The sequence below is a fragment of the Canis aureus genome, chromosome 11, assembly GCF_053574225.1.
Source record: "Canis aureus isolate CA01 chromosome 11, VMU_Caureus_v.1.0, whole genome shotgun sequence".
Lineage (NCBI taxonomy): Eukaryota > Metazoa > Chordata > Mammalia > Carnivora > Canidae > Canis > Canis aureus.
The window spans coordinates 27931734-27943816 of NC_135621.1; the positions used below are offsets into that span (position 1 = coordinate 27931734).

General features: G+C 39.7%; 1 protein-coding gene across 2 annotated transcripts in view; it reads right to left on the reverse strand.

Annotated features, from left to right (window-relative positions):
• Nucleotides 1-11745, reverse strand: part of GRAP2 (GRB2 related adaptor protein 2) — a 63922-nt gene extending 52177 nt beyond the window's left edge. The window contains exons 1-2 of one of the 2 annotated variants that reach the window (XM_077914437.1): nucleotides 11415-11745; nucleotides 6897-7119 (exon numbers count right to left, since the gene is read on the reverse strand). In XM_077914437.1, the coding sequence (XP_077770563.1) occupies nucleotides 6897-6918 (22 nt within the window). In that variant the 5' untranslated portion in view covers nucleotides 6919-7119; nucleotides 11415-11745. The remainder of the gene's footprint in view (nucleotides 1-6896; nucleotides 7120-11414) is intronic. The other variant, XM_077914438.1, reaches the window with a different exon arrangement.
• Between the last annotated feature and the right edge of the window lie 338 nt (nucleotides 11746-12083).

The following is a 12083-nucleotide window of genomic DNA, read 5'->3' on the forward strand; positions in this document are numbered from 1 at the left end:
GATTCTATTCCAGTTCTTATCCCATGATTTTTTACCAGCCAGTGTCAGGACCTGGTTTGATTCTTGCCTACCTTTCTCTATAACTGGAAGTACTTGACCCCTTCCTGCAAGTCAACCAACCATACCGTAGGCTCAGCACTAAGCCTTTTCTGGGTTGGGAGGGATTTAAGAAGTTCACTGTGGCTGAATAACTGGCTAACTCTAGATCAGGTCACCCCCTGCTGCTGCCCTGGCTCAGAGGTGTCCCAATTCTAGCGAATGGGATTTTGTCTTGCTCCTAAGTCCTTGTTTTACTGGATTTACCTGAAATCCACCATGTACTCCCAGGCTAACACCTGAAATCCTTTCTCGTTTTCCAGGCCTAACATGATTTTGGGATCATATCTAGTATCTACTCTAGGACTCAAGCTTTGTGTCTCTCCAGCCCACCCCTCCCCTCAGTTCATCTCTGGTGTCTAGTCTCTGAATCCCATCCCTGTTCCCTAAAGCTGACTGTCTTTGTGCACAGAGCACTGGTGACCCTCTGTCCTAGGTGTCTCCTCTCACTTGTGGCTGGATCCCCCACTCCCTTCCTTACATCATCACTAAGGCCACTGACAGCCTATCTGTTCTTTGGTTATATCACGATGGGCCCCAAGGCTCCACTTTCCTATGGCATTCTTATAATGTATGGTTGCACATCTGAATCTTTCTCTACAACTATATACCTCTGTAATAGGGTTTCTCTATGGTTCTTACTATTGACATTTGGGGCTGGTTAAGTCTCTGCTGTGGGGGCCGTCTTGTGCATTGTAGGATCCTGAGCAGCATCACTGGCCTCCACCCACCAGATCCTAGTAGCACCCCCCACTACCACCCCAAATTGTGACAACTAAAAATGTCTCCAGGCATTGCCAAATGCCCCTGGCAATGAGGGGATGTCAAACCTCTCCCTACTGAGGACTTCTGTTCTATAAGAACTTAGAAAATCACGAGTATTTTAAAGCCAGTTATATATACTTTGAGAAATAGCTGGGTGTGCATAAAGTATTTAAATCTGGTAAAATTGTAAAGAATAACTCTAAACTCTTAATACCAAATGGAATTTTAGAACTGTATTACGACACAAGATGGATGCTGGTTAATGTGGGGTGAAAACCTTGCACCCTAGGTCAGTTCTTCTCATATTTTAGTGTGCATAATAATCACCAGGGGAGTCTTTCAAAAATTTGAATTCTAATTCAGTAGGCTGGAAGCAGGGTCTGAGATCCCCATTTGTAACAGGCTCCCAGGTGGTATCAACTGGACTGACTGGTGGTTGAATAGCTAAGTAGCAAGACCCCAGATCAAAAACACTGGGGAGAGGGAAGGGTGGGGAATCTTTGAATCTTGATGATTACAAGGTCATGGGAGCAACCTTAAAATTTGCATCAGAATGACAGATTAGAAAAATGTGCGTGTTCCCAGAACCATTCTTTAAGAACAAAACCTCTCACAGGAATGTGTTTTGAAATGCAACATTTCTATTAGCTTGAAGTTATAAAAGTTATACAAGTTAGCTGTGAGTTCTCCTCTTTGGTGCGGGAAAGAAAACCTATGAACAGCTAAGTTCCTTTGGCAAGACTTTTAGGAGTTTCCAAAGGTCTGACAGAAACCTAAGCTTCAAGGTTTTGGTAGTCCTTATTTTACTAACGGAAGGGGTTAGGGCTGAGGATGCGGCTGGGGGGGGAGGGGATGGAGAGAGAAGAGTCACTTTCGATGAGGCCTTGCCATGAAACAGGTATGTGATCATGTTTACTGAAATTACAGATAATTGTGCACTGAAGTTGTACTGACATCACATGATGTTACTCTAACCCAAAATCAGATCAATCAGCTCCAGGTTTAAAACAGTTGTAAAAATGAATGTTATTTACTATAATGTATGGCGGTAAGCATAATCAAATCTTCCCAAAGCTGCTGAGAGCCTGAAATAAAATTTCCTCCTGTCACATAATAGAGCCTCTGAGTAACTTTTACTTAGAGTTTTGTAGACATCTGACTCATTGTCGTATATCCTTGGGAAAGAAATGGCCATTCATGTTTGTTCTGATTTTATGGAGGCTCACCTGTTTGTCTAAAGATGTAGATTTGTCCACGGTTGCAGAGAATGTTTTGATAGGAAGGAGAAAATAAAGTCCTGACTCTATGGAGACCTCTTCCAGGAGGGATCCAGTGTGAGACTAGCTATGCTCTCAGCAGCAAACAAATACTCACCTGCTAAGAGAGAGAACTAATTCACTAGCTTAGAAATATTTTAATAGGTTGTTATCAATATGACTTAGTATGAGAGGGATAAATTTCTCTACACTTAAACCTCTGTGCCTAGGGTTTTTTGTTTGCTTGTTTGTTTTTAAATCAATAGCATAAGTACAGAATAAGGAAGAGTTGGCTTAATAGTAATGCATAAGAACTCATGGGTTTTAGTGGACCACAATTTCGGCATAAGTCAGCCTTGTGACATGAATGCCAAAAAGGCTAATGCCATCTTGGGCCATATTAATAGAAATATAAGGCATAGAGGAAGGGAGGCAACAAGTTCGCTGTATTCTGCATTTGTTAGATGGCTCCCTGGAGAGCTCTATCCCATTCTGGCACCATGATCCATAAACTGGAGTCCTTCAGAGGTGAGCACCTTAAAATGACAGCATGCAAAATCCCATCTTAGGAGAGTAGTTAAAAGAACCAAAGATATTGATGCTTAAAGAAGACTTAGAGAGAGACATAACTGGAAGTGAGAGAAGAACTGGCTAGGTGGGAAAAGAGCTTGAGGAACAGTGTCCAGGGACAGAAATTTAATTTCTGGCTCCTCAAGGAAAAAAATGTCACGGGAGCCTTCTCAACTCTTATCATTTGCAAAATAAACGGATCACCAGCAAAGAAGACTCTGTTCCTCCTATGATTTCTGTGAAAGATGCAAATTTGTAGTTGCACTTACATCTCTTTGTCAAGCCACATCTCTCCCCTGCAGGTGTGCCTCCCTGCCTCCCTCGGGAAGCCCTCTTTACAAAGCCCTCCTTGCCCTACCTGCTCTGTTCTTCTCCTTATAAGCAATGCACTATAGTGCTCATTTACTCAATTTCCCTAATGGCTTGTATGTTTCTTAGGGGAAAGAACCCATTATTTTTTTTTATTATCCTAAGTGTTCTCAGTATATCTGGGTACCGTGATTTGGGGATTGAAGGGGTGTCTGCTGACAGGAGCCCAAAGACGAATTAAAGTGACCAAACAGGTAATTTTTTATGGCATCTACATGACAGAGCCTTCTAGCATGCTCTCTTGATGATAATAGCACCTAACTGACCCTTCATTTTATGAAATAATTTGAGCTGACACAGTTAGGTTGTCTGTGTAATAAATCTTATTTTTCCCTACATCTTACATTTTAAAATAAAAACTGTATATCCATGCTGGAAAAAAACACACACAAAAAAACAAAGAACCAAAACACAAAGTTTACTATGGAAGAGCTCCATCTGCCTTGTTCCAGGTCTTGAGAATCGCTCTCCAGCAAGGGGATTTTTTTTGGCTTCACACTTACCCCTTCTTTGTTTATTTGGGTATTTACAGGGTACCAGTGCTAAGTCACAGCATCCTACAGTATCTAGTGGATAAAGTGAATTAGTAGTCTGCTTAACAACATTGGTCTGAGAGAGAGATATGCCACAAAATGGGTTTGGCTAAATAAGAAAGCACCACGTTATGCGTTTTATAAATGAAATATTGCATACTTCTATTATATCAAAGGTATAAAAGTGCTTTTGGGGTTACAATGTATGTCTCTTCCCAAGTGTCCCACGTAGCAGGTTAGAGAATGCTATCGTTTCACTCAAGGACGGAGGAGGGAATGAAGCATACTGCATCATCCATAAGGCTGAGGAAAGAGCACAGAATATAGGAGCTAACTGCATTCTCTGTTGTTCTCATCACTGGACAGTATTTCTTCCCACAGTCAGTGACCTGACACTGTACTGAGCAAATTATGCGCTTCTCTGTGAGAAGTTGCTATAGCTCCATTCGCCAGCCTGAAGTTCACTTGGAAAATTGAAAAAGCAAAAGGACTGAGAAACCAGGACCCCCAATTTCATATCTCTGGCTATGAATCACAAATAAATCTCTGTGGCAACCTTCCTGATTACTGAGGTCGCCAGCCTCTCCCTGCCAATAAATAGTCCTTGGCCCAGACTAGTCCAATGGCCAAGAACAGGGTGGCTCCTGCCATGTGGAGCAGACCTTCAGTTCTGGGGTTCTATCTGGCAACTGACACACAAAGCATGAGAATTTTCTGCTTGTTTTAGCTTCCCAGAGAGACTCAGAATTAAGCTGGGACTATATCATGGATTTTGTGTACTTGGCAGCTTATGCTATGGACACTTTTTATAAATCTGAAACAAATGCTAATACTAAACTTGTCCTAATTAGACTGACCCAAAGACTCCAGCTAGCCCCCAAAGTGAAGGGCTTGGTCATGTCCTTCCTTCTTTCAAGGCTTCTGTGCTCAGTACCGCAGGCCCTCTTATGAGTCTCCAATTTCCAAGCACATTTCAGGGACATTAAAAGAAATAACTCTTAATAATGAAAAATCAGATGGAAGGTTTAGGTCCTTCACGAGAAATAACCTTTATAGAAGGATAAGGTTTATCAGCCCCAAATAAGTCCATCATCATTATTTATTTCCATATTATACTCTGAACTACCCAAGAGGGATAATAAATAATCATGGTAAGTCTGTCTGATGCAGAGCACAGAAAGCAAATTCACTGTGAGGCATTCAGCCCTGCAGGAAAATGAACAACCAGCAGAACGACACGCAAGCAGCCCACAAAAGCACTATTATGTTTATAGCTTCTAACAGGATTTGGACATTGCAAAGGAACCCATGGCAAACTGGACACCAGCTTTTACGACCTACAGGGAAGGGTAAAAGGTCTTGTCATCTATTGCAGAAAAGGTCATTTGTTCTCAGGCCCAGTGGGATTAAGTAGTTTGAACAAAATCCAAAGGGCTTCAGAGCACATAGAGTCTAATCTCTCACTTGACCGAGAGGTAAACTGAGGCCCAGAGAAGTTACAATGTCTTGTAAGAAGTTACAATGTTAAAAGTCATGCAGGTAGTTTCCAGTAGAGCCAAATTTCAGATTTCCAGAAGCTCATCAAGGGTTCCTGCATCTCCAGAACACGGTGTGATAGAAGGAGCCCTGAGTATCAACTTCAAAGCCTTGGTCTTAAGTCTTGGCGAATGTTAGCAAAATGACCTTGAGAAAGCCACTTAAATTCTCAAGCTTTGTTTTTCCCACAATGCAGCACTAGAGGTAAAATATGTAGTGCGTCTACCTCAAAGATCAAATGAGATAACGTGTGAAAACTCTTTTGAAAGACTTTATAAGGCTCAGGGTAAAATAACTTCAGATAAAGGAAATTTTTCCTGTCGCTGACAAGTGGGGGATTCATGGATCACTAGAAAGTCTGCATAAAGGTGCATGTGGCTGAGTGCTAAGCACATTTTTTTTTCTCCCTGGGGAGTTTCTATAGCTTCCCTCAGCTTCCTAACTGTGTAGCTGACAGTCTTCAACCCCTACCTCACCACTGTCAGTAAGAATCTGTGTGCTATGGGTATCAACATATTTATAATCAACTTAAAAGGTCATGGCTGAGATTTTCCCGCTGCCCTTACTGATTCAATAATCCGTATTTTTAGAACATAAATCTACTTGGGGGAGGGAAGCTAATCTGACCTCCCATTTTGTTCCATAGAGGACTAAATATCTATGGCCTATAAAATGATGAATAGAAATTACAAATTCCAAACCAACCAGGGTTTTTGTTTTCTTACTTCCCTAATAATATTTCCTAGTTATCTGAAAGAGATTTCTTTAAGGTCATATTTAACAAGAGAACTATCTACTTTTTATTTACTGAGTTCCTACTGAGTTCTCAGCACTTTGTTTCCAGTATTTTCCCATAAAGCACTAGACAAAAGACACAAATCATAAACCATTTGGAGGCTGCCACATTATGCCCATGGTTCTACAAGGCTGAGCGGTATGGAGAAAAACAAATGAAAAAGTATTATTCACGACCAATTGATCAATTAGGCTGCTTTTCATTAAAAAACATAAAAAGGCAGGACCAATTTAGCCATGACTTGTGTTCGAAGTGCATAAAAACGTTATTAATGTTGGATTTTTTTCTCATTTATTCTTAGTTCTGTTTAGAAAATTACACTTGAGAGCTTTCTGCAACAGCATTTGAGGGAGTGGGTAAGACGGCACTACAGCCCTTTTGTAATGCTAATGAAGAGGTAGGGATGGATACTGGTTTGTAAGGCCTTTTCTGTATACAGTTATACGTTTCAGAAGCAGAGACTGGCTTCTGCGATATCTGAGCATATGAGATAACCAACCAGGAAAGCTACCTACTTACCAGACTCATCCATTGTCCCATAAAGAAATCCAGTGGGGTCCTTTATAAATCTGACAATGGCTATACTCCTACATTTTAGTGGTAACATCTTAATACAGTACAGGAATGTGAAAAATGAGAGGGATTTTTTTTCCCTCTTGACTATATCAAAATATCATCTCCTGCCCCACGGCTCTGAGGACTCATAATTCCCCTCTTGTATTATTCCTTTCTGTGTGCCTCTTTCCTATTCCTTCATAGTTCTATATTTTTCAGTTCTTAGTGATATCTTTTGTTTAAAGTTTCCCATACAGAGCCTTAAGCTATATAAATGCAGTAAGTACACTCATCTGTAGTATTATCATTCAGAAGAACAAAACCTAATATGTATTTTGGTAGCAACGGTACCAGGTTTTCAATAACTTAGAGTAACTTAAAGTCTGAGTGGTGGTGGTGTGAGGTTCTGTTACTGCTTACCATTCAGTTCCACTTGTGTCATTTCTCATTACATGTGCCAATCTTCGGAGAGAACGCTCTAGAGTCAGACTGCTTGGGTTCAAATCCAGGCTCTACCACATACTAGTTAAGTGACCTTGTGCGGGTTTCTTATCCTCTCTGCAGCTGTGGTTCCTCACTTGCAAAAGAAGGATAATATCATTATCCTTCATTGCGCCCTTATGAAAAGCAAATGAGTTCATACCTATAAAGGAATAGACCAGTGCTTGGCAAAAGATACAGACATCATTTTAGTGACTTTACATGTATAAATTACAGTTGCCCCTTGAATAAGGTGCGGGTTGGGGCACCACCCTCCAGGGCCAAAAATCTTTGAATAACTTTTGACTCTCCCCAAACCTAACTACTAAAGACAGATCAGAAGCCTTACCAATAACTTGAACACTCAATTAACACCTATTTTGCATGTTCTATTATACACTGTCTTCTTACAATGATGTAAGCTAGGGAAAAGAAAATCATGAGAAAAATATATTTATAATACTGCCCTGTGTTTCTAGAAAAAAAATCCAAGTGTAAGTGGACTCGCATAGTCAAACCCATGTTGTTCAAGGGTCAACTATACTGAGGCTCTAAAATGATATGATGGGGCAGCCCGGGTGGCTCAGCGGTTTAACGCCAACTTTAGCCCAGGGCATGATCCTGGAGACCCCGGATCGAGTCCCACATCAGGCTCCCTGCATGGAGCCTGTTTCTCCCTCTGCCCCTGTCTCTGCCTCTCTCTCTCTCTCTTTCTCTCTGTCTCTCATGAATAATAAATAAAATCTTTAAAAAAAATAAAAATAAAATGATATGATGAGATAGGTACCACTATTACTCTCCTTTTGCACCTTAAGAAACTAGGCACAGAAAGACTAATTTGTCTCATCTGGCCCAGTTAGTAACTGGAGGATTGGCCTCAAACCCATAGCGGGCACTCAGTAAGTGTTACTTCTTATTGTTGTTGGAGTTATTATCTGAATTTACACACTCAATCATATCTGCTATTGCTGCTAAAAATGATGAATTCTACTTCTAAACCTTCTTCAAATTATACAAAAAATGTATATGGTCCCCAATGGATCAGTCAATTTCGGCAAGGATTATCACCTACAGCCATTAGGTAACATTTGTTGGGAAATAAGAGATTACCACAGTGTCAAAGTGTCACCCCCTCAGGGAACTTGTTAATTGGAAAGGGAGAAAAAGTACCTTTACGATGAGAGCTCCCTGGAGTGAGATCACTACCTCAAGCCATGATCAAACCGGGAGTCACAAATAGAGGGACAACCTGGCATTATGTGCCTCCTGATGAGATGCAATATGGAGTGACTTGTAAAAAATGTTCAATTGAAATCTAATCGATGCTCAGGCTGAACCTGGGAGTTTACAGGAAATACAGGGGGTAGAGGAGCAAATTAAATGACACCATGAGGCAACAACAAATCCAGAACGTGGGATATCCTACAAGATAACTGGCCTAACCCTCCAAAAAAATCCAGTTATCAAATAAAAAGATAAAGCCCAAGTGCAAAAATGTGCTTTTCTTTATAAAAATTAGATCCTACTATTTTTTTTAAAGGTATAGACAATTGGGGGTCAGATGGTGAAGGTTAGATATGGTCTAAGTATTAGATGAAATTATGGAATTACTGTCCATCTTTTTTTTTTTAATTGTCCGTCTTCTTAAGTATAATGATGGCGTTGTGGTTCTATAGGAGAATGCCCCTATTCTTAGATGTGTACCCAATTATTTAGGAGTGGAGTGTTGCTTTGTCTGCAAATTACAAGTAGTTCTGAAAGAAATGCACAAAGATGAAACAAATATGGCAGAAAGATAGCAGTTGGTGAGTCTAGCAGGTAAGGTAGAGGTATTCGTTGTACTAATACTTTAAACTTTTTCGTTTGGACTTTTTCTTCACTTTCTTCATAAAATGTCTTATATCTTCTTCGGAGAGCATGTGAGACTTTTATCTTCATGTACTTAGTAATAGTTTCTTTCAATTCTCTATAATGTTTGTGAATGCATATTTAAAAAGAAATTTTTAAAAATCACTTACTGAATTTCTATTTGCTCAACCTTACTGAAACCTGATAGTAACATTGAAGAGTGCTCCATGTTAATATAGGGCCTGATACATAGTGAACGCCCAATAAATGTTTGTAAATGCTTATGTGTTAAATTTATTTTGTTCCTGAGAATTTTAAAGTTGCAGGCAGAAAGAAAGAAAGAAGAAAGAAAGAAGAAAGAAGGAAAGAAAGAAAGAAAGAAAGAAAGAAAGAAAGAAAGAAAGAAAGAAAGGAGACTATTCTTCCTTTGCAGATCAAGAAGATATGCTTTAGCAAATACTTGAGATGGACAAAATGGGGGTGAAGCAACCCCATCTTGTGATTCAAATAACTTAGGTCACAAAGATTCTTAACCACATTTTGAATTTTTAGGACAGGATGAAAATGAAGAATCCGGCCCTAAGACTAATCCAGCAGCAACTGTTACTTATTTAAGAATTCCTCATGGAATCACACTTGATGACACATTTTGAACAACTGTAGATTTTTCTTGATCCAGGAAAAGAGGCAAGTCCTGCTCAAGTTCAGGCGTGAGTGCTGTAAGGCACCAGCATCAGCAGGTGTTATTATACTCTGAGAACCAATACATTTGTGGGAATCGGGGATCATTTTCAACTCTTCCAGAAGGCAATGGTTCTAAGAGAGATGAGGTATATTTTGTATAAAAGTGGAAAAAAGGGATCCCTGGGTGGCGCAGCGGTTTGGCGCCTGCCTTTGGCCCAGGGCGCGATCCTGGAGACCCAGGATCGAATCCCACGTCGGGCTCCCGGTGCATGGAGCCTGCTTCTCCCTCTGCCTATGTCTCTGCCCCTCTCTCTCTCTCTCTGTGACTATCATAAATAAATAAAAATTAAAAAAAAAAAGTGGAAAAAAAATGATCAATTCAAAGCAATAATTAATGATACAAGTTTGCATTTTTAGAGTGCTTTTTTTCCTAAGGCACTTCGTATCTGTGTGAGCTCATTTATTCTCATAGTATCTCTGTGAAGTAGACATAGAACAACTGAACTAACAGAACAAAAGGGATTTTCATCAGGACATAAGATGTGAGAGATATTCAGAAGGATATCTTAGTAGCAATAGAATTATTACTTAAATCGATACTGAACAAATCGATAGTGTTCCTCCCTTCTGCTTCAGTAAAGTCATTTTAAAAAATAAAATAAGTAAAAAAAATAATAATAAAATAAGTAATATATTAGGGAAAATAAGCCTATAATTTATGGGAGACACTCCAAGTCTGATCTTATTCAACAATACAGGCCTTCTCTCTTTACAAAAAACAAAGTTCTCAAAAAGAGTACAAATCATAGTTTTTAAAACTTGAAATTTAAATGCACTTCAATGGTTCTGTATTTACAGTGTTCTTTATTTAACAGTGGGTTTTGTAGAGGTTTTCCTTAAAATTACATTATAAACATGAAGTTTTATAAACAATACTGGGTTGTTAAAGCAGAGTCTACTTACACTAAACGTTCTTTCTGAAACCAAAAATAAGAAAAAAAGGAGGACCCCCACTGAAGAACCGCTCAGTCTATGATAAATGCAGTTGTATAGAACAAAAGATGCTTCAACCTGAGGTTTCCACCCTCAGATGACATAACATGAGCACATGCAACCCCTTCAGAAACAGAATTTTAGATCCTAAACATTTCCCTCTTAATTTATATGGGGCTGAATATTTTCAGTAATGTGCAGATTAAGTTACTCATACCTTATTAACAAGGACCCATTCCAGGTATGTAAACATGGTATTTTTAATTTAGTGAAATCCTTCGTGGGTATACTCAACCCCCATATTCAGGAGTAGTTGGGGCAAAGAGCACAAAGGAGCTGTCTTCAGCTCAATGCCTGAATTGGGCACCATCTTAGGGACCTGGCACTAATTATCAATAAAGAGATAAAGATAGACAATACCCTCTCAAAACCTATTTCAACATAAAGTTTTCTTTTTGTAAAGAGATCCAAAGTGGTATTCTCTGTAAAGGTACGATAAATACTGACAGAACTAGAAACGTACGTAAAAGAGCCATCCTGACCCTACAGTGCCAATGTTCATTCATTGCTGCCCAGACCTTCATTCCCGCCTTCAATTGGATTTCAGTGCCGACATGGAGAGGTGGGATTTCACCTCTGTAATGGGTCTAAAGTCTCCCTGGGATGGCTCAGAGGCCAATTAGTGGAGAATTTTGTGTGCTAGACTGGATAAGGAACAAGTTCTTCTGCTGGAAGTTGAATCCCATCACACCAAGCATTGTTACAGCAAAAGACATACAGACCTTTGTGGATGGACCAAAATATAAAAAAGCAATATTTAGAGAACCCATGGGATTCATTTTAATTAGATTTGACTTATAGAGAACATCCTGCAAGTTACAAAACTATTCAAGATCTCTAGAGTATATGGCCCGACGTTGTGTAATGACATACCTTTTTGAAGAGAGGAGGTCGAGTCTATGTCTTGGCTTTGACACCAAATTAATAGTATCTTCTCTTGCAAGAAGGAAGATGAAGTAAAATATCAAAATTATTGCATTTCAGAGTACAGATCCACCATGTGCTATCTTCCAAGGATCATACTAAAACAGGGTTCAAGTTCACAGATCCATTAATAATGCCTCCTCCTGCCTTACTTCTTACTCCCTCCTCCAAACTACCCCCAGTCAGCCCTGCAGTCTGTAGGCAAACCACACAGGAACTAGCAGATACAGGGCTTCAGAGAGTTGGGCGTGAGCCTTAGATTATGTGGTTTTGTTTTCTTGCTGCCAGAGTTGAACTAAAATGCAGGAGGTTCTCTGAAACACTTTTGCTTCTTGATGCTTGGTTTCAATTTTAACAATTTCCCCCCCCCGAATGATTATGTTCCCATAAGAAAATTTCTAATCCTAGAGGTGATCCATCAACAAGCTGTTGCTGCTCTGAAGGAAAACTCTGATTTTCCCTTATTACATCCAAGAATCCAGAGGAAAAAAAATAGGGCTTCTTCACTTCGGGGAATTTATATAAAACCACCCTGGAATCACTCACAAAGCTAAAATCCCAGAGGATATGCTTTCTCAGTAACCTCAGGCCATAATATTACTTAGTCCATAACATTAC